At 49.9% G+C, this 23,135-nt stretch overlaps 1 protein-coding gene across 1 annotated transcript; it reads left to right on the top strand.

Moving 5' to 3' along the window:
• Positions 1-776: 776 nt before the first annotated feature.
• On the top strand, positions 777-23,135 carry lcp2a (lymphocyte cytosolic protein 2a). Its single transcript, XM_088932240.1, has 22 exons — positions 777-1,510; positions 7,216-7,278; positions 7,909-7,955; positions 9,786-9,851; positions 11,190-11,218; positions 11,652-11,698; positions 12,268-12,466; positions 12,902-13,002; positions 13,501-13,564; positions 14,014-14,130; positions 14,459-14,475; positions 14,932-14,951; positions 16,107-16,220; positions 16,473-16,500; positions 17,184-17,196; positions 17,670-17,781; positions 18,675-18,740; positions 19,995-20,035; positions 20,586-20,701; positions 21,998-22,072; positions 22,183-22,338; positions 22,552-23,135. Exons 1-22 carry the CDS (start codon positions 1,433-1,435, stop codon positions 22,675-22,677), a joined length of 1,695 nt encoding a protein of 564 aa, XP_088788366.1. The 5' UTR covers positions 777-1,432; the 3' UTR covers positions 22,678-23,135.

Below are 23,135 nucleotides of genomic sequence, written 5' to 3'. Positions count from 1 at the left end.
GTGTGTCGTGGGGCTGCAGGAGGACTGAACCCCACTCTGGTCTTGTCCAGTTTCTCTCTCCTCCCCTGATCTGTGTGCTGTGGGGCTGCAGGAGGACTGAACCCCACTCTGGTCTTGTACAGTTTCTCTCTCCTCCCCTGATCTGTGTGTCGTGGGGCTGCAGGAGGACTGAACCCCACTCTGGTCTTGTACAGTTTCTCTCTCCTCCCCTGATCTGTGTGCTGTGGGGCTGCAGGAGGACTGAGCCCCACTCTGGTCTTGTACAGTTTCTCTCTCCTCCCCTGATCTGTGTGCTGTGGGGCTGCAGGAGGACTGAGCCCCACTCTGGTCTTGTACAGTTTCTCTCTCCTCCCCTGATCTGTGTGCTGTGGGGCTGCAGGAGGACTGAACCCCACTCTGGTCTTGTACAATTTCTCTCTCCTCCCCTGATCTGTGTGCTGTGGGGCTGCAGGTGCAGAACAGTGTCACCCAGGTGGTTCTGCAGTTCTGTGGTGTTGAAGTGGGTCCCCTCCTGTGTGTGAAGCTCTATACAGTACATGCGAGGGAGCCTTTTCACGAATGGTTGTTAAACATGGTTTTTTTTTTTAGTCTTAGCAATATCACCGTCACAGCAGCACATGCAGAAAGTGCAGCCACCAGTTTCTGAGAAGAGACGAGGGCTGCAGCCCTGTTGCAGCACAGGGGGACGGGGCAGTTCCTCCTGCAGTCTTGCCCGCTGTGTTGCGTCAGGCAGGAATGTGCACCAGATAGTTCTCCCTGACGGCCTGAGGGGTCCTACACAGGCTCAGAGACTGTGCTCAGAGACGGGGCCTGTGGTCCAATGGGCTCCTTAACGAGGGCTGGGTTTTAATTGACAAACCCCCCACGCCGCACCACTCGCTTGTCGGCCGGAGGATTTTTCAAGAAACTCAGGAGGAAGTAGTGAATGACGCCATTTGTGTTTCTTCGAAAAGCCTTGCTTTTGTGCCGTCCGCGTCGTCTCAGTCTGTGCAGCAAGAAGGGGCTGTTTTCTCCCCCTCCCCCCAGACCCCCCATCCGAGGTTGACAGCCCTGGTTTCGCAAGAGGAAGATGTCAGCATTCGTTCAGTCTTGAGCGCTTCCTTCCTGTCTCTCTCTCTCTCTCTTTCTCTCTCTTGTTGTGAGCTGTTTGGTGCAGGCTCGTTCTGCTGCACGGTGCGTGCAGGCCATCTCTCTCTCTCTCTCTTCGGGTACCTCACTTCCTCCGCAGCACGGCGACGCCAGAGCTCAGGGCGTAGCAGCGAAGCCGCGGGAGCCATTTTCTCGGGGCCCTCTCCATCCAGCATGCCGAGCAGGAGGTAACCGGGCAGGAGGACGCGGTCGGCCCAGGCTCGCTCGTTGCCCGTTTTCGTCTTCTTCGTCTTCAAGCGACTCGGATTCAGAGCGGAATATCTCGCTACTTGAGGGGAGCAGCATGAGTTTCGACCAGCTCCCTAGCCGGACTGAAGTCCTGGGCTGGAACGCCAACAAGCTGGCAGAGTACCTCAAGTCGGTGAGTGCGTCAGGCCCGGCCCGGCCCAGCCCGGCCCTGTCGGGTTTGGTGCGGGCTGTCCCGGGCTTCGACACGCGAGACCGGGCCCGTGGCCCTCAGCTCTCGCGCTCGGCCCAGCTCCTGGGCCTGGGGGAGTCAGTGTCTCTGCGCTTGGTTTTTTCATGGGAGAGAACGATGATCCAGATCGCTCCCTTCCTGGGGAAAACCCGCCTCTTGTGGTCAGCTGCTCCGTCCACTTGGGTTGTAATGTCGTTATGGTAGCATTGTCTCCAGTGAGTTAGCAGCGTCGCTTGCAGTGAGTTAGAGTTGTCTCCAGTGAGTTAGAGTTGTCTCCAGTTAGCAGCGCCCGCAGTGTGTTGGCGTTGTCTCCAGTGTGTTGGCGTTGTCTCCAGTGTGTTGGCGTTGTCTACTGTGAGTTTGTGATGTCTACTTTGATTTAGCGTTGTCTCCAGTGTGTTGGCGTTGTCTCCAGTGAGTTTGTGATGTCTACTTTGATTTAGCGTTGTTTCCAGTGAGTTTGTGATGTCTCCAGTGAGTTGGCGTTGTCTCCAGTGAGTTTTTGATGTCTACTGTATTGGCATTGTCTGCAGTGAGTTAACTACACCATGTTAGCGTTGTCGACTGCATTAGCACTGTGTACAGTGAATTAATGTGTTCTCCAGTGAGCTGGCATTGTCTGCAATGTTTTAGTGTTGTCTGCTACCTTAGCGTTGTCTCCAGTGAGTTGGCGTTGTCTCCAGTGAGTTTGTGATGTCTACTGTATTGGCATTGTCTGCAGTGAGTTAACTACACCATGTTAGCGTTGTCGACTGCATTAGCATTGTGTACAGTGAATTAATGTTGTCTCCAGTGAGCTGGCATTGTCTGCAATGTGTTAGTGTTGTCTGCTACCTTAGCGTTGTCTGTTGCATGCTAGCGTTGTCTACAGTGTGTTAGTGTTGTCTACTACCTTAGCGTTGTCTACAATGTGTTAGTGTTGTCCGCTACCTTAGCGTTGTCTGTTGCATGCTAGCGTTGTCTACAATGTGTTAGCATTACCTACAGTATGTTAGTATTGCCCACAATGAGTTAGCATTTCCCACAGCAAGTAGGCATTGTCTCTAGTGTGTTAGCATTGTTTGCAGTTTGTGAGCATTGTCTTCAGTGAGTCAGCATTATCTTCTGAGTCAGCATAGCCTTCAGTGAATGAGTTAGCATTACCTGCAGTGTGTTAGTATCACCCGTCAGTGAATTATCATTGCCTACAGTGCGTTAGCATTGCGTACGGTGAATTAAGCATTGTCTACAGTGTGTTAATATTGTCTACAGTGAGTTAGCGTTGTTTACAGTGAGCTAATGTTGTCTGCAGTAAATCGCCGTTGTCTCCAGTGTGTTGCCGTTGTCTCCAGTGAGTTGGCGTTGTCTCCAGTGAGTTTGTGATGTCTACTGTATTGGCATTGTCTGCAGTGAGTTATCTACACCATGTTAGTGTTGTCGACTGCATTAGCATTGTGTACAGTGAATTAATGTGTTCTCCAGTGAGCTGGCATTGTCTGCAATGTGTTAGTGTTGTCTGCTACCTTAGCGTTGTCTACAGTGTGTTAGTGTTGTCTGCTACCTTAGCGTTGTCTACAATGTGTTAGTGTTGTCTACTACCTTAGCGTTGTCTGTTGCATGCTAGCGTTGTCTGCAGTGAGTTAAAGTTGTCTACAATGTGTTAGCATTACCTACAGTATGTTAGTATTGCCCACAATGAGTTAGCATTTCCCACAGCAAGTAGGCATTGTCTCTAGTGTGTTAGCATTGTTTGCAGTTTGTGAGCATTGTCTTCAGTGAGTCAGCATTATCTTCTGAGTCAGCATAGCCTTCAGTGAATGAGTTAGCATTACCTGCAGTGTGTTAGTATCACCCGTCAGTGAATTATCATTGCCTACAGTGAGTTAGCATTGCGTACAGTGAATTAAGCATTGTCTACAGTGTGTTAATATTGTCTACAGTGAGTTAGCGTTGTTTACAGTGAGTTAATGTTGTCTGCAGTAAATTGGCATTGTCTCCAGTGAGTTAACTTTGTCAAAAGTTTTAGCATTGTCTCCAGTGTGTTGGCGTTGTCTACTGTGTTAGCGTTGTCTCCAGTGAGTTAGCGTTGTCTACAGTTAGCGTTGTTTACAGTGAGTTAATGTTGTCTGCAGTAAATTGGCATTGTCTCCAGTGAGTTCGCTTTGTCAAAAGTGTTAACATTGTCTCCAGTGTCTTGGCATTGTCTACAATGTGTTGGCGTTGTCTGCAGTGTGTTAGCGTTGTCTACCGTGAGTTAACGTCGTCTCCAGTGTGTTGGCTCAGCCCCTCACTGACCAGTGGAGTTTATCTCGGCCCTTCACTAGGTGCACTAACAAATATGAGTGCCACCTTCCCACTGAGTCAGGGAATGGATGGAACTTACTCTTAAGTAAGAGCACAGACTGACCTGTGGGCGTACCTTTGCGGGCAGGGTGTCCTTGAACCTGAGTTCAGTCCAGTGTTGAGGTTCTTGGCACACATGGTGCTATGACAAACTGAGCTCCAGAAAGAAGCCTGTAGGAGGAATAGCTGCAGCCAGGACCCCCCCCCACCCCCACCCCCACCCCCCAGTGTGGCCAACAGCCCACAGCACCCTGACTCAGAGCTCTGACTGTACCAGTACACCCTCTCACTCTCTCCCCTGCCTCTCTGTCTTCTCTCTCTACCCTCAAACCTCTGTTCTCTCTCTCTCCTCTCTTGGTTGTGCAGAGCCTTCATCTTCATTAGGTGAGTGTGTTTTAGAGCGTGGTCATAGCAGTGTGGAGCAGTGCTCACACTCCTGAATTCACACCTTCACCTCCATTCGGAGATTGTGCTGTAGAGTATATTCATAGCAGTGAGGAGTAATGCTCAGGACTTAGACTCCTGAACTCACACAGTCACCTCAATTAGGAAAGTGTGCTGCAGGACAGTGTGGTCATAGCTATGAGGAGTAATGCTCAGGACTTAGACTCCTGAACTCACACAGTCACCTCCATTAGGAAAGTGTGCTGCAGGACAGTGTGGTTATAGCAGTGAGGAGTAATGCTCAGGACTTAGACTCCTGAACTCACACAGTCACCTCCATTAGGAAAGTGTGCTGCAGGACAGTGTGGTTATAGCAGTGAGGAGTGATCCTCAGAACCTTGTCTGTCAGACAGCAGGGTTGTGGGTTCAAATCATGTGTGGGATAAAATAAAGAGAAACGGCCTAGCCCAATGAAGTCATGGTGTAGATTTTAGAGATATGGGAGAAGAAGATAGAGAAGGGGAATCCACTGCCCATTAAATTCATGGTTATGTTCTGTGAAATCTGAGGCCAACATGCAGACTGTTCTACTGTGGCAGACAGGAAGACTCCCAAAGTCCGATCCGCTCTTAATGTCAGCCAGTTCCAGCTGGGCGCCCGCTTTGGTGACGCATGGAAAATCATAGCAAGGCCACTGCTGACGCGCCCAGCCCTGGGGCAGGAAGTGTGTCGGGCGGAGACAGAGCATTGGCGAATAAGATTAAAAGAGCAGCGCAGACAGGGCCAGACCACAGCAGGTACCACGCGCCCTGCAGTGCTTCCTCCAGCACCCAGCAGGGTATATGTCAGGCCACTGCTCGGATACCCTGCAGCGCAGCTGTGAAGTAAGTGCTGCTGCACCTGTTCATAGGAGTGCTGCACCCTCTGTTCCAGTGCAGCCTACAGTCAGGTCTGGTGTAGACAAAACCATGACTATGCAGTCCATTGCAGCTCACACCAGCCTAAACCAACCCAGCTAGGTCCAGTCCAGTTAAACACAACCCAGCCCAGCCAGGTCCAGACCAGGCCAATACAACCCAACCCATCTAGGTCCAGTCTAGTCAAAAACAACCCAGCCCGGCTAGGTCCAATCCAGTCAAAAACAACACAGCCAAGCTATGTCCAGTCCAGTCCAATAAAACCCAGCCCAACTGGGTCCAGTCCAGTCGAATACAACCCAGCCCAGCTAGGTCCAATCCAGTCCAGTACAACCCAAACCAGCTAGGTCCAGTCCAGTCCAATACAACCCAGCTCAGCTAGGTCTATTCAACTCAAATACAACCATCCCAGCTTGGTCCAGTCCAGTCAAATACAACCCAGCTGAGATAGGTCCAATCCAGTCAAATATAACCAAGCACAGATAGGTCCAGTCCAGTCCAATATAGGTCAACCAAACCCAAGTAGGTCCGGTCCAGTCCAGTACAACTCAGAGCTCAGAGCTCCCAGCAGGTTAAAGCAGGACCTGCTTCTGTCCCAATGATTCAGAGCTGCCAGCTTAAACTGGGTCTCTGATACCAGAGCAAAATAAAATGTACACATCTTCTTTTTCAGTAAGCGACAGAATCTCAGTTTTGAAACCACTTAATAGTTTTTTTAATTAGAAATATTAATAAAAATATATCCTGTTCATCTCTTCAGGGAAGCCTGTCGAGATTGCTCTACATAGCTGCAGTAATGAAGATTTAGATTGTGCCGAGAAAATCTTTGCAATCCTGGCTCAGACTAGATTTTCACACCCCTGTGGTAGTAATCACTTTAATACTTTATAAATGAATACTTTGGTGCTCAGCTCTATGATGGTAGGAGCTCCTCCAGACGGGTAGGAATTGGGGAGGTTGTGGTGCAGCAGAAACCCATTATTCACCACATAGCTCTGCAGAGAAGCTGCTGGAGAATAATGGAGAATAATGCTGGAGACGTGCAGCTTGCGACAGATACAGGAGGTAACTGCAGTGTTCGTCACTGAGGGGAGAGAGTGAGTCCCCATCAAACCTAAACTAGCACAGACCTCAGGAGAAGTGGTGTGAGAGGACTAAGAGGGAGACGGTGGGGTACAGGCTGCAGGAGAGGGGGTGAAAGGGGTCGGACAGAGAGACAGTGGGGTACAGACTGCAGGAAAGGATTGAGGGGTCTGATAGAGAGCCAGTGGGGTACAGGCTGCAGGAGAGGGGGTGAAAGGGGTCTGACAGAGAAACAATGGGGTACAGACTGCAGGAGAGGACTGAGGGGTCGGACAGAGAGACAGTGGGGTACAGGCTGCAGGAGAGGGGGTGAAAGGGGTCTGACAGAGAGACAGTGGGGTACAGGCTGCAGAAGAGGATTGAGGGGTCTGATAGAGACAGTGGGGTACAGGCTGTAGGAGAGGGGGTGAAAGGGGTCTGACAGAGAGACAGTGGGGTACAGGCTGCAGGAGAGGACTGAGGGGTCTGATAGAGACAGTGGGGTACAGGCTGCAGGAGAGGGGGTGAAAGGGGTCTGACAGAGAGACAGTGGGGTACAGGCTGCAGGAGAGGACTGAGGGGTCAGACAGAGACAGTGGGGTACAGGCTGCAGGAGAGGATTGAGGGGTCTGATAGAGACAGTGGGGTACAGGCTGCAGGAGAGGATTGAGGGGTCTGATAGAGAGACAATGGGGTACAGACTGCAGGAGAGGACTGAGGGGCCGGACAGAGAGACAGTGAGGTACAGGCTGCAGGAGAACATTGAGGGGTCGGACAGAGAGACAGTGGGGTACAGACTGCAGGAGAGGGGGTGAAAGGGGTCTGACAGAGAGACAATGGGGTACAGGCTGCAGGAGAGCATTGAGAAGGATCTGACAGAGAAGACCAGTGTAGACAGGTCTCCTAGACAGTGATGTGACAGTTGGAGATTTTCGTACTGATGTCCCACTCCTGTCTCCACAGATGGACTTGAAGGACTGTGACAGAGTGGTCAAGAAGCACAGTATAAATGGTCCTAGATTCTTGGTGAGTAAACTACTATTCATGTTGAATCATAACTATCTGCTCTGTGTGATTGAGTTATATTTTATTTATTCTGTTTGTGTGAGTCCAGCTGAAGCGTCTTACTGTCATTATATAAGTTCTCAGCCTATTTTACAGTCTTCACTTAGAATAATTAAGGTAGTATTGTAACAATTAAGTCTGTGTAATTAACTAACCATACCAAAGAACATAATTTGGTCCAGATTCTAAAAGAAATGCAATGATCCCAAAGTTAACATTTACGGCCACTTTGTTTTAACCTCTGTAGACACGATCCTATCACCTACATAACACCTCTGTAGACACAGCCCTATCCTGTCATACACAGTACATGTCACATCTGTAGACATGGTCCTATCCTGTCACCTACGTATCACCTCTGTAGACATGGTCCTATCCTATTATCTACAGTACATGTACACTCTGTAGATATGGTCCTATCTTGTCTCCCACAGCACATGTCAACTCTGTTACATGCACCTATCCTGTTATCTACAGTACATATCACCTCTATAGACATGGATTATTCCTCTTGAGGTCAAGGGGCCTTACTGAGCCTTTATTGTTGATGCGGGATGCACTGACTGACTATATTTTCCTGCTGTTTTTTAGGAAATGTCGGAGAACGACCTGCAGAAGTTCCCCAAGCTGCATGCACCGTGAGTATTTCTCTGAGGCATCCCCTCTCTGTACAGGCCTGTCAGTATGTCTGCTCACAGCCTCGCACTGGCACAGTGCCACAGCAACACATCCTGTATGTTCTTTCCTGTCTCTCTGCCCTCAGTCCTCTCTCCTTTCTCTCTCCTCCTTCTCACCCAAGGCTGTCAACTTGCCTGCCTCCATCTTCATTGTCTTCTATTCTCTCCCCTTTCTATGTCACTATCTCTTCCTTCTCTTGCTCTCAGTCATTCCTCTCCTTCCTTCCTTCCTTTCAATCTTTAGCAATATGGTACTGCACTGAGATAGATTCCCTGAGGACAGATCCCTGAGGGGACACTCCTCAGTCTGGACAGTCGTGCTAGTCCAACCGATCAGGTCAGAACTCCTGATCACAGGCACAGTTAAGAGACAAGGGTCCAAGGACTGGTTCAGCCCAATCAGATCTGGTGAAACTGCTGCCGTCTCCCTGCTATTGGGTTTTCAGGACCAGGGTTGATCCATCAAGAAAGAAGAAGCCCGCGAAGTGGAGTGAGGGTTGTCAATGTTAGCTTCTGCTCGGATTCCCCACAGAAGAGGAAACCAGGAGAGATGTATCCCTGTGGAGTTATTTTGGGTTGTAGTGATTCCATGACATGTTGTCCAGTGTGCCCTGGAGTGACCAACAGTAGAAATACAGAGTGTCCGTCTGACAGTGGCCAGGCCTTCACCAAGGAACTAGGTCCCAGGACACTTATGGAGGAAGTGAGGCTGGTCTCTTACGCCGTCCAGCTCACATGGAAACATCACGTGTGTCTGCCCCCTCGCAACCTGCCTCATCACCCAAGATCCCCCCCCCCCTGCAAGACCAAAGGAGTCATCAGAGACAGGGCCCACCCCCTCACACTCTCAGAAGCACTGACGCAAGAAGAGCAGGAGTCACAGCTGAAAAATACAGACCGTGGCACAACTGTCAGTGGGGCGATCACAGGAGAGTGTCATGGGTACCTGTACACACACACACACACACACACACACAGTCACTGGAGAGTGTCATATGTATCTGTACACTTATACATGAATACATATGAAACATACATGATACACAGGAAAATCTAAACTGAACAGAGCAAAGCAGCAAGGACCTTTCTGTCTGTGTGTGTATCTTTGTGTTTCTTTCTTGTGTACTTGTGTGTATCTTTGTGTATCCGAGTTTGAGTTTGTGTGTGTGTATGTTGAGATGGTCAGATGAACACTAGTAGGGATCAGAGGGAGAGAGAATTTTCTATCTGCAGCAGTTTTAGTTCAGTCGTAACAGTGCGGCAGATTTCGAAGTGGAATCTGAGAGACAGCGCGTGGGACAATGCGTCATCCACAGAAGAGGGCCCAGTGTGACCACATCCTCTGAGAGTAGGCCAGAGGGACGTGCAGTGTGGCCTCTGTCTGTCACCTCTGACATCAGGTCCCCTGCCCTCCAGAGAGCCGGTGACAAGCTTCTCTGTCTCTGGGGTGAACACAGGGTGTGTCTCTCCGTCTTCTGCCCTCTAGAGAGCCTGGGACAATCGTCTCTGTCTCTGGGCTGGACACAGGGTGTACTTTCAGTCTCCTGTCCTTCAGAGAGCCTGGGACAAGCTTCACTGTCTCTGGGCTGGACACAGGGTGTGTCTCTTTGTCTCCTGTCCTTCAGAGAACCTGTGACAAGCTTCTCTTTCTCTGAGCTGGACACAGGGTGTGCTCTCAATCTCTTGTCCTTCAGAGAGCCTGGGACATACTACTCTGTCTCTAGGCTGGACACAGGGCGTGCACGCAGAGTGTGTGCAGGTTCTGTGCTCAGGGTCTTTGTTTCTTTCCAGGATGATCAGCCGACTGTGTCATGACATCAACAAGAAGGAGGAGAAGAGGGGTCTTTTCCACAAGAAGTGAGTTACCAGTTACCAGTTACTGTCCATTAGTTACCACCCGTATCACGTATATAGATTATGTACAGTTTGGAGACGTGTCATAAATAGATTATGTTCAGTATAGAGATAAGTCATATATAGCAGTGTACAATATGGAGACGTGTAAATTATAGAAATGTGTCATATATACAATAGCTTGTGTACAGTATAGAGATGTACAGTAAAGAAAAGGTGTCATATACAGCAGCTTGTGTACGGTATAGAGCCATGTCATATATAGATTTTTTTCAATATAGAGAGATAAGTTATATATAGCTGTGTACAATATAGAGATGTATACAGTATAGAAACATGTCATATATACAGTAGCATGTGTATAGCATAGAGATCTGTCCTATATAGCTGTGTACAGTATAGAGACTATCACATATGGGTTGTGCAGAAATATGGAAAGACAGGCACATAATAATAGTTAAATATTTGATTAAACTAGCTGGGGTTCACTGGGACGCTGGCTAGTGTCCGCTGGGACACTGGCTGAGGTTCAATGGAACGCTAGTTGGGTTTCGCTGGGACACTGGCTGAGGTTCAGTGGAGCCCTGGCTGGGGTTTGCTGCGACGCTGGCTGAGGTTTGCTGGAGCCCTGGTTGGTGTGTGCTGGGACGCTGGTTGGTGTGTGCTGGGATGCTGGCTGAGGTTCACTGGAGCTGTGGCTAGGGTTCGCTGGGACGCTGGCTGAGGTTCGCTGGAGCCCTGGCTGGTGTTTGCTGGGACGCTGGCTGAGGTTCACTGGAGCCCTGGCTGGGGTTCGCTGGGACGCTGGCTGAGGTTTACTGGAGCCCTGGCTGGTATGTGCTGGGATGCTGGTTGGTGTGTGCTAGGATGCTGGTTGGTGTTTGCTGGGACGCTGGCTGAGGTTCACTGGAGCCCTGGCTGGTGTGTGCTGGGATGCTGGTTGGTGTTTGCTGGGACACTGGCTGAGGTTCACTGGAGCCCTGGCTGGTGTGTGCTGGGATGCTGGTTGGTGTGTGCTGGGATGCTGGTTGGTGTGTGCTGGGACGCTGGCTGAGGTTCACTGGAGCCCTGGTTGGTGTGTGCTGGGACGCTGGCTGGTGTGTGCTGGGACGCTGGCTGGTGTGTGCTGGGATGCTGGTTGGTGTGTGCTGGGACGCTGGCTGTGGTTCACTGAAGCCCTGGCTGGGGTTCCTGGGGATGCAGGCAGAGGTTCACTGGAGCCCTGGCTAGGGATGCAGGCAGAGGTTCAGCAGGCTGACAGGGTGATCGAGAAATCCCACGAGGGAGCAGTTTGATTTGGAAAGTCAGTGACCCCACTGTCATTCTTCCTCTCTCTCACAGGCAGGCACCTCTCAGGATCAAAGAACAAGGTATGGGACATGCTGCCAGTTCGGTGTGTGCCAGTGCCCCCCTCTCCCAGGAGGACTGTCCTGTGGGGCTGGTGTCCTCCCTGCTCAGGAGCCTGTGCTCGATGTGTCCTGGCCTGTTGGAAAGTCTGTATGCTTGCAAGGTCCAATCAGGAGAATGACTCTGGAAGAGCATGATATGATTTCAGTCCATCAGCTGGATCTGTCTCTCTCTCTAACTACAGTATCTGTCTCTCTCTCTAACTACACTATGTGTCTGTCTATCTGTCCATCCGCAGTATCTGTCAGGTATCTGCCTGTCTAACTACAGTATTTATGTCTCTAAGTTGCAGTCTGTCTGGCTATGTTAGCCTCATGTCTGTGCAGTTTTCTGGGTGCTTCTCTGTTGATAATAAATGTCACCTTACTCTGTCCCCACCTTTCTATCCTCTCTCAGTAGAATTCCCTCAGGACAATGATCAAGGCTGGGACTCAGAGGAGTTTGTAAGTAGAGCTGTTAGGTCACTGTAGCTACAAGGCTGTTTTCTCTGTCTGAGTCATTGGTTCCTGTGGTCAGTCTCTTTCTGTCCTTCTGTCTGAACCCTGGGCTGCTGTTCTTGTGGTCAGTCCCTCTCTGTCCCTCTGTCTGAGCCCTGGACTGGACTGTCATTATTGTGGTCATTCTCCCCTGTGTCTGTCTGAGCCCTGTCTGTCTCTGGGTTTACTCTGCCTTTCTGCCTGTCTCTGTCTGCTGCTCCTTCTCAGTGTCTCTCTCTAACGGTGCGGTGCCTCTGTGGCTCAGGATCTGCGCCTGTGGCTGGTCGGTTCGTAACCCCCGGCCAGAACAGGAATCCTACTCCGTTGGGCCCCTAAGCAAGGCCCTTAACCCCAACTGCTCCAGGGGCGCTGTATAAATGGCTGACCCTGCGCTCTGACCCCCAGCTTCTCTCCCTGTCTGTGTGTCTCATGGAGAGCAAGTTGGGGTCTGTGAAAAGACAAAATCCTAATACAAGAAATTGTATATGGCCAATAAAAGTGATCTTATAACCCTGCCTGTGTGTCTGTCCTTCTAGGAGGACAGTGATGACTACGAGAGTCCAGACGCAGAGGATGATGTTGGTAGTGGGGGTGATTATGAATCCCCAACAGAGGGAGGGCCCGAGGGGGGGGAGAGTGACAACGACTATGAACCCCCTCCCTCTGAGCCCCCTGATGATCAGCCTAACAAGATCTTCCCAGCCAAGCCCATTAATAACAACTCTGTCTACATAGGTACAGTACAAGCTTCACAGTATTACCAATATACAAGTACAGTACACACACTCTACACAGGGACTGTACTGCCTTCACAGTGTTACCTGTATACAGGTACAGTACACACACTCTACACAGGGACTGTACTGCCTTCAGAGTGTTACCTGTATACAGGTACGGTACACACACTCTACATAGGGACTGTACTGCCTTCACAGTGTTACCTGTATACAGGTACGGTACACACACTCTACATAGGGACTGTACTGCCTTCACAGTGTTACCTGTATACAGGTACAGTGCACACACAATCTACACAGGGACTGTACTGCCTTCACAGTGTTACCTGTATACAGGTACAGTGTACACACACTCTACACAGGGACTGTACTGCCTTCACAGTGTACAGACTACTATACCTGCTGTGTGTCAGCTGTGGTGTCGTGTCTGCAGATAACCAGTCTCGTGGCACATCAATGAAGACACCCCCAAGTCAACCGCCTGCCCCCCCACAGCGTCCTGGCCCAACCTTGCCTGGGTTCAACAACCGCACTGTGAGTCCCTATACTCCTCTCTGTATTTATTTCTGTATCTCTATTACTGTACTTTCTCACCCACTGTCTCACTGAATTGTAAGTACATCACAAAGGTTACAAACTATTGGCCAATCAGTTAGTCCAGCTCAATTGGTTAATTAATCCAAAAAAATGCCTCCTGTCATAACTGGAGGACCTCATTCAGCTGTTTCTTGAAAGAAACCAGGGTATCGGCTTCAACAGCATGTCTGGGCAGCTTGTTCCACACTCCCACTACCCTTTGTGTAAAGTGCACCCCGTTCTCAGTTTTAAGGGCTCTTCCCTATAATTTCCACTGGTGTCCTCTGGTTCACGTTTCACTGTTGGTTCTGAAGAAGTCATGAAGTTGAGTGTGTTAGTGTCTTTGAGGATTTTATATCCTTCTCTGTACGTATGTGTGGGTCTCAGCTTCAGTGTGTGTTCATGTCCTTCAGTGTCCTATTGGTCAGCATGTCATAAACCTCTCTTTCTGTGTAGATGGGCCCACCTCCCCCAAGACGCGAAGAGTCTCCCCAGGCACCATTCAGACCCCCAAACAAACGTGAGTACCTATTTCTGTCCAGCCAGCTGTCTGACTGATGGTTTCTCAGGGAGGATTTATGTGTCTGCTTTCTGCGTGTCAGTGAGCATCCGTGTGTATACCAGTACATATGCGTTTGAGGGTGTTCATTAGTGAGCATGTTTCAGTGTGTGTACCAGTGTGTGTGTATCCCTGTGACCTTCAAACACTCATTGTGCCAGTGTATGTATGTATCAGTGTGTGTGCCCATGTGTGCATCATTGTGTGTCAGTGACCCTCCATCACGCACTGTGCCTGTGTGCCAGTGTGTGTATGTATCAGTGTGTGTGCCCATGTGTGTATGACTGTGTCTGTGACCCTCCATCACGCACTGTGCCTGTGTGCCAGTGTGTATGTATCAGTGTGTGTGCCCATGTGTGTATCACTGTGTCTGTGACCCTCCATCATGCACTGTGCCCTTCTGCCTGCAGCTCTGTCAGGCCATGCTGCCCCCTCGGTTGACCGCAGTAAGAAGCCCACGACTCTGGAGAGGGGCCTGCCTGGGCTGCCAGGGATCCCTGGCGCTAGCAAAGAGTCCCCCATCCCAGGTACCTCCTCCACCCACTCTGCCCGCCGGCTAGTCCATCAGGGACACAGCGCCGACACACATCTCTATTCCAAGACTTGGGCACTAACACACCCTTGGCTTCCTTGAAGCATTTAAACTCTAAGGTTTTTGAATATAGGGCTGTAAAACACTGTAAAGCCTGGAGTGGATCAGACTGCTGCGGACTAGGATTGTGATCTATTGCACTGCATGCATCACAAAACGATCATAACATGAGCACTCGTGGTTTAAATCTTGACATTTATTCTAACATACTCTAATACTAGTCAGTATGTGACTCGCCTTTTCTCTTTTTCTCTTCCTTGCAGCAAGAAAACAAGACAGGGTGAGATTCGTGTTCCACTGTCTCTCTCGTCTTTGTGCTGTCTTGCCTGTCTCACTTGGGCTGGGGTCAACATTTTTCCAGATCTCGTCTTCTCGTCTCCCTTCACAACCCTTTAAGAGCCCCCTCGTCAGCTGAAGCCCAAAGACCTGGTCTGTTGGCGCCTGCAGCAGCCGCCTGGCCACGTCTGTGTTGAGCGTCGACCTGTGTTGAGCGTCTGTGTTGAGCTGTCAGTTTCCCAGGTCCCTGCTTCAGGGGCCGATCGGCTGTCTCCTTTGCGGCGATGTGTTTGCTTTACTTCATGCTGTCCCGTGTAAATAGATCCCAACTCGACACGCAGTGAATTCCGGTTTAAAATGAGGCCCCAGACGGGCCTCACTGTGGGGTGACTGCATGTGTCACCCCGCAGAGAAACAGAGTGCGGTATCGTCACTGACGCCCCTCTCTCTCTCTCCACAGACTGTGACGCCGCCCCGAAGGTAAGGGATCGGTTCCGCTGGCCCAGCCAGAGTTACTTTCCCGTCCAAAAAAGGTCCCTTACTGTGGAATGTGCGCCGACAGAGGCGGCAGGGTGCACGGCTGTCCCGGGGCGCAGCGCTGGTTCTGATTCGGGGCGCACCCTGAGCAGGAGGCAGGGACTCTTGCTGGCCAAACGACCCTTGACCCTCAAGGCTCTGTGTGCCCCTCTCATGGCTCCCCATCCTCTCAAACCCAGCCTGTACTTCCTCTCTTCAACACAGGCTCCCCGCCCCACTCTGCTCTGCCTGCCCTGTCTCTCCTTCCCCCCTCTTTCCTCTCCTTTCCTCCCTCCTGCTCCCTGCTTCTCTCTCCCTCTCAATTCAATTCAAGATGCTTGATTGGCATGACCAAAGAGCAAAATCAGTGTTGCCAAAGCAAAACAAACACAATTCACATAAAAAAATCTACAGACATTCATTTACAATACAATACAGACACATCATAAGATATTTACCTATAAACATATGGAGCACTACTGGGGGACAATGATTGTGACTTTATTGTCAACATCTGTAAATATCTATAGATTTTTATTTTACGTTAATTGTATTTGTTTTGTTTAGGCTCTTTGTTGGGCTCAGCTCTTGGCTCTGCAGGGCCTTGTGGTGGTAGGAATTTTGGTCGCTGTTTTTTAAGTGTAGCCAATACTTTAATACTCTCTTCTGTATGTTTATAAATGGTGGGTATTGATCTCATTCGGCCCTGCATGCATTGTTAGGTGTTTTTCTCTGCACATGGAGGAAGTTTCTGCAGATCTCCATGTGCAGAGTTTCTGTGGGATGTTGTCCTATTGAGTGTGATCCTGGTCTGTGAGGGGACCCCACTCTTCACTGCCATATAGGGCAATGGGTTGGATCACACTTTCAAATATTTGGAGCCAGATTCTTGTTGGTGGGTTGATGTTGAAAAGCCTCCTTATTGTGTAGAAAGCCCTGAGTGCCTTCTCCCTCAGCGCCTTCACTGCCAGCTCAGGAACTCCCAAATTTCCTCTCTCTGTCTCCTCCCTTCTCTCCCTATAGTTTTAACCCCCCATCTAGCACACCAGTGTCAGAATGCTGTCCTCTCCCCTGCTGCCCAGTTCAGGACAGTGTTATGACTGTGCTTCTTTCTCCAAGACCCCCGGCAGCAGAGAAGCCCCCTGACACCCAGAGACAGGCCAAACCCCCCCTCCCTGTCGAAAGAAATGGACCTTCTGGACCCTCCCTGAGCCGACGTCCTATGGCTCCCAGGTGCGCCCCCTACAGCCTATCATGATGGAGAGCGCCCTGTATTTCTCTGTATTCATACCTCTCCCTCTATCCCCCTGTTCGGAACTGATGGACTCTCTCTGTCCAACACTCGTGTACACCTCTGTGTCTCTCCCTCTCTGTCCAACACTCGTGTACACCTCTGTGTCTCTCCCTCGATGTCCAACGCTAATGTACACCTCTGTGTCTCTTTCTCTGTCCAGCACTAATGTACTCTGTGTCTCTCCCTTCCAGACCCACTGGACTGGACCAGAGAGAAGATGTAAGTCTTCCCCGTACATCTGAGACATTCGTGGTTCTTTAAGGGTTTATAGCAAGACAGTAATAGTAATGATCTGAGTCAACTGTCCAATAGGAGAGGGGATGGTGGAACTCTCAGAGCACATTGCTTTGGCCTGGTATTATCATATACATCTTTACATGCTGATTAAAATACTCCAGTGTGTATTCTGAGCACAGTAATTTTGTTTTGTCAGGTGTAGTGTGAGCTCAGTGCACAGTAATGCAGTACAGTCAGCTGTAGTGTGAGCTCTGTGCACGGTAACGCAGTACAGTCAGCTGTAGTGTGAGCTCTGTGCACGGTAACGCAGTACAGTCGGCTGTAGTGTGAGCTCTGTGCACGGTAACGCAGTACAGTCGGCTGTAGTGTGAGCTCTGTGCACGGTAACGCAGTACAGTCGGCTGTAGTGTGAGCTTTGTGCACGGTAACGCAGTACAGTCGGCTGTAGTGTGAGCTCTGTGCACGGTAACGCAGTACAGTCGGCTGTAGTGTGAGCTCTGTGCACGGTAACGCAGTACAGTCGGCTGTAGTGTGAGCTCTGTGCATGGTAACGCAGTACAGTCGGCTGTAATGTGAGCTTTGTGCACAATAATGCAGTACAGTCGGCTGTAGTATCGGTGTTTTCCTTCTGCCTCTCATCTGACTTTTTCTGTTTCCGTTTTCAGACACTGGATGACAGTAAGTACCAGCTCTAAACTCTGCACCTTTAGGATCCAGCAAGTATTTCAGTTTATTCACACTAAACTATACAATATCGGGTATTTAATTTATTCAGTTTTCATTTGCATATTTTTTTATGTAGTCTTAATTTTCAGTTTTTGAATTTTCAATCTTAAATTATATAAAAAATATTAAAAATCTCCAGTTTTTGTATTTTAATGGGTTTTGTTGGATTTCGTTTCCTTCATTAAACTGGGGGTAATTACAGATCCCATGGCTGTTCATTAAAGTAGAGGTTATCACCCCCCTGTCCTGGCTGAACCCCACTCTGGTCTTGTCCAGTTCCTCTCTCCTCCCCTGATCTGTGTGTCGTGGGGCTGCAGGAGGACTGAACCCCACTCTGGTACAGTTTCTCTCTCCTCGCACATTGACTGGTTGATCTGGGTTCACTCTGTCATCGCTCTTTTCCCGTCTCCCTTTCTCCTCCGCAGCTCCAATTTTGAGGCCACCCCTGCCCCAGCCTGGAGGGGGCGCTGCTTCCAACTCCAACACCTTCCCAATGCAGAGGGGTCCTCGTATGCCCAGACCCCCAGTCTCTGACGGGTATGGCACCCCAGTGTAATGACGGCACCACACGGGCACTCTAGTACTGAGACAGTAGTCATAATAGTATTGATATTAGCATCTGCACACCCCGCACACACTCAGTAAAATCAGAAACCAGTGCGTCTGCAGGACACTGAGGTTTAAGGGCTGAGACTGAGAAGTTGTGCTTGTTCACACAGCACTGATGTACCACAGCCCCCACACCTCTCTGCTGTCCTGGACTAACTGCCCCCAGCCCTGCCCCTGCTGAGGCCCTGTCCAGTTAGTCTCACCGGCCACCTGTTTCGAAACACTCCTCGGCGGCCAGCTACGATACTTACTCAGGCTAAACTAAAAAACCTCCAGTCCTTGCGGGCTGAAGGGACCGCAGATCACGACATTTCACCACTTTATTAGTCTCTGCATACAGTACGTGTCCCCGGTCTTCAGAAACTGGCGATGTAATGGTGATCCCTATAACCTGCTGGCCTGAGGCCTTGTCGTGACGCAGACAGGAAGAGGAAGAGTGAGACCATCATCACTCGTGGCTACTCTCCTGCCAAGCAAGTTTCTTTCTAAACGCAGGTCCAGTCCCTGCTTCCCCTCTCCTGCACGCGTCTATGCTCAGAGACACGAGATACGGGCCCTGTAAATCTCTCGCTGGACTGCCTTTGGAGCAGTAAAGTGGCTTGTTGGTTATAGTTCTGACTGCAGTCTCAGCAGAAAGTGCTAGCTGACCGGGAAACACAGCGCAGCACCGCTCCATTCCACAAGGAGGCGTCTCTCCGGGCCTGGCGTTGGAAAGCCCTCTGAACCCGTCGCTGTGCAGGGGTGCAGATGTAAATAGCACTGGCATGCCTGGTGTGCGCATGAGCCCAGCCTCTGTAAAACACGTTTGTTCTGCTTTTTAGGCCTGAGAACTGCTTGGCTCAGCAAAACAAGATGAGCAAGGGAAATCCCACACTGCTCTCCTGCAGGTGGGACCCTGTTTCACTTCCTCGGCACTGAGTCAGCACCATTCTGAAAACAGTTTTTGTTTTCTGCTCTTATAAGTTGTCTTAATTTTCACAGATCTCTGAGCAACTGGGTCTCATTTCCACTCCTGCAGCATAATATGGCCTATATTACACTACTCTGTACAGTACAGGCCAGCATTCCTCTGCTCTATACAGTACAGGCCTATATTACACTACTCTGTACAGTACAGGCCAGTATTCCTCTGCTCTATACAGTACAGGCCTATATTACACTACTCTGTACAGTACAGGCCAGTATCCCTCTGCTCTATACAGTACAGGCCTGTATTACACTGGTCTGTACATTTCAGGCCGTATTACACTACTCTGTACAGTACAGGCTAGTATTCCTCTGCTCTATACAGTACAGGCCTGTATTATACTGGTCTGTACACTTCAGGCCTGTATTACACTACTCTGTACAGTACAGGCCAGTATCCCTCTGCTCTATACAGTACAGGCCTGTATTACACTGGTCTGTACATTTCAGGCCTGTATTACACTACTCTGTACAGTACAGGCTAGTATTCCTCTGCTCTATACAGTACAGGCCTGTATTATACTGGTCTGTACACTTCAGGCCTGTATTACACTACTCTGTACAGTACAGGCCAGTATTCCTCTGCTCTGTACAGTACAGGCCTGTATTACACTGGTCTGTACAGTACAGGCCTATAGCCTATTGCTCTGTACACTACAGGCCTGTTTCGCAGTGAATCATCGTAGTTCCTAACAAAATTTCCCCTCTTGACATTTTGAAACTGAAAAAAAGAACTTTTCAAAATTTCCGTTATCTGTGAAAAAAGTACATAACAAACACAAACTAACAGAACAGACATGACGAGATTTAGCAACACATGCAGAGTTATGCAGGTATATTAATCTGCTCTTTCAAAAAAAACAATTACATTTAGATGGAAACAACAATTGCACTCTCACAGACACAGAAAGTCTAACACTCATCTAGCAGTCAAGAGCAACTGAAACTGTTTCTGTTTATGGAATTTGATGTTTTTAGCAGTTGCTACATGCGTACACATTTCCCAGCTGGAAGGTAATGATGATTTTATGAAAACTGAAAGAAAACACTGATCTCTAGAGGTTTTTTGTTATTGTTAGGAATGTGCTGCCCTCTAGCGGCTCTCTTAAGAAACTGCAGACCAGTTAGGTTGTGAGAGATCTCATACATGCCTGTGCCCCCCCTCTGTCTTCCAGGCTAAACCCCACCGGCTCTCTGCCCTCCAGGCTACAGACAGGTAGGTACCGACCCAGGTCAGAGCCTGGGGCCACAAGGCTCATCAGGGTCCCATTTGCACAGCGGTGGAACTGGCCTGAGTTACAGCCCAGGTGTCAGCTCCTGAACCAGCCCAGATAAGCGCTGGAGAGGCCTGTGAGCCCTGCAGCACCAGGGCAGGAGCTCGGTGCGCTCGAGTGAGACACCTTTGACCTCCAGCAGATGTCCCGAGTGTCAAGTGACGGTCGGTGAGACGTCAGTGCCTGGCGCTGGAAACATCAGCCAGTACGCAGCTGCCTGCATTGATAGGACACCCCCTGCTGATGACTTTAAATCTTCCCCGTGTTTTCAGTTACCTTTAATTCATTCTTTAATTTCTTTCAGTGGTTTTAGTGTGTTTCTGATTACTGTACATGTTTATACAGTGAGGTGAAGTACAGTGAAGTAGAGCAGTTGAGAATGCTCTGGACTGACTGAAAGGAATATAGGAATAAAACCGATCGACTGACCTTGTGTCTCTCCGCCTGATGGACGGAGCTACTGTATTCTCACGCTGGTCTGTGTTTCGAAAGCTGTGAATATCCACCGGTCTCACTCCCGGGGCTCCTCTGACATCAGACCGCCCCTGCCCCCTCCCCAGCCCCAGAGACCACCCGTGACCTCGGAGCCCACGATGGACGACGAGCAGGTACAGAGCACTGGGCGCCATGCATGCGGTGTGTGCCTTTCTCAGTCCTGTCGCAAGGTGGCGTCGTTCTGCGAGGGGGAAGTCCAGGATCAGCTGTAATGATTTTAGTGGCAGCATGGTGGCGCAGTGGTTAGCACGGCTACCAGGCAGCGCTGGTGCCCTGGGGTACATTCTGTGTGGAGTCTGTGTGTTCTCCCTGTGTTTGTGTGGGTTTCCTCCCACAGTCCAAAGATATGCTGGTGGGTTAACTGGCTTCTGGGAGAACTGGTCCAGGTGTCGGTATCTGTGTCTGTCTGCCCTGTGATGAATAGTGCTCAGTCTAGCACCCACTGCTTGCTGGGATAGGCTGTAACCTTGAATTGGACAAAGTGGTAAGGAGATGGATGGATGTCACCTACCCTGCCTTGAACATGCTGTCTTCCATAATAACATAACACTTCGGACCTCAGAAATAGCGCTCAAATTCCGGCACGCTCTTCTGTCTTAATGGAATTATGAATCTCCGCTGGGCTCTGAATTGCTGGAGAGTAGCCTGTGTCTTGGCCTTTCATTGGGATCTTTCTGTATCGGAGCACACAGGAGTTAAAGCTTCGTGCTGGGCTCTTCTGGAGAAACACGTATGAATAATGTGCATATTGCACAGCCTGTCCTTTCTGTCCTGTAGTCTGAGCCCTGTACTTCATACTAATGGCACTGTAATACCTGCTCGTGGCCACAAGGTGAGGCTGCAGTTCCGAGTTACCTCACCCCAGCAGGCCCTCTTCGGCTTTCTGTCGCTGCACAGTAAAAAAACAAGACAATCACCAGGGAAGCTATTGCTGAAAATGGTTTTATACCATAAATCATAAATCTTTCCATAAATCTTCACCAGGTCAGTGTAAGCTATTAGCTGCCTTTTGTGACGGGCAGAATTAAATCAATACAACCATAAAAATAGTGCAAGCAGTACCCGTTTCCTCATTGACAGGACAGAATGTATATTAATCATGTCTAGATTGCTCTGTTCCTTCGATCCAGTCACTCGCCTGTTTCTAGACTGAGAGCCCATGGCCCAGTCCTGAGCTGGTACCATGACAGACAGGCTGTATCACAATGCTTATGTACATGAACAACAGCAGTAGAAACAGGGACAGCTAAAACACACAGCATAGCTGACTCACTGACTACCACAAATACTTTTGATGTCTCACTAAATAGCTGAGCACCGGGCTCAAGGCTGTCTAATGGTGTAATCAGTGCCTGTCTACCTGTGTGACCAGTGTCTGTCTGTCCAACCTTCTGTGTGTTTGTACACAGGACCTGGACCCCCAGTGGTACGTGGCTCAGATTACCCGGCAAGAGGCAGAGGCCTGTCTGAGGAGAGTCAACCAGGTGAAATCTCCTCCCTGTCCTGCACACTCTACAGGACACAGTTCACATTTCAGCACTGCACTCAACTATCCATCGATCTGTATTTAGTGACCTCTCTCTCGCTGCTTCAGGACGGCACGTACCTAGTGCGGGACAGCTCAAAGCGCTCCCCCTCTCAGCCCTACGTGCTCATGGTCCTGTACCAGAACAAGGTCTTCAACATCCAGATCCGCTACCATCGTGAGGCGGACGTCTTCCTCCTGGGCACTGGACTGAAGGGCAAGGAGGTAGGGACAGACCCCGAGACTGTGATACTGGACACACTGGACAGGGACAGACCCCCAGACTGTGACACTGGACACACTGGACAGGGACAGACCCCCAGACTGTGACACCGGACACACTGGACAGGGACAGACCCCGAGACTGTGACACTGGACACACTGTTCTCTACAGTACTGAGAACTGTCACCTGTTCACACATCTGTCTGCTCCCACAGAACTTCACATCAGTGAGCGAGATCATCCAGCACCACCAGCAGACCCCTCTGCTCCTGATCGACGGGAAGGACCGCAGCTCGGGGCACCAGAGACAGTGCCTGCTGACATACCCGGCTGGGTACTGACCCGCTGGCCGCCCCAGGAGCATGCTGGCGTCGGGACACATCACCCTTGTGCTGCTCCGTGCTCACCATCATCTCAAAGCCCTGCAGTGACACTGCGTGATTCTCTGTAGCAGAGGAATGGTTTGACACGAGGATGCCGTACTGTTTCACACGTTACAAACTCAAACGGATTCTTATGAGATGCCTTAATATGTGCTTGAGTAGCAGGCTGCCGGGCTCTGTTCACTTCACCTGTCAGATCCATGTCTCCAGCACACAGCTAATCCTGTCAGCACCCGTCTGCCTTTCTGTGCCAAGTGTGAAAACTGCGAAAGGGTGTTCAACATGCGCTGTAAGAGCTTTTCTAGTGAAGTTATAGTGTATTCCCACTTTCCAAATAATCCTGTATCCTGCCTTATTTTTTAATTTTATTTAATTCATATACATTTTACAAAAAAATAAAAATAACTGTGGTTTCA

Source organism: Atractosteus spatula, chromosome 14 (genome assembly GCF_055471065.1).
Source record: "Atractosteus spatula isolate fAtrSpa1 chromosome 14, fAtrSpa1.hap1, whole genome shotgun sequence".
Classification (NCBI taxonomy): domain Eukaryota; kingdom Metazoa; phylum Chordata; class Actinopteri; order Semionotiformes; family Lepisosteidae; genus Atractosteus; species Atractosteus spatula.
This window is presented reverse-complemented; position numbering and strand designations above follow the sequence as displayed.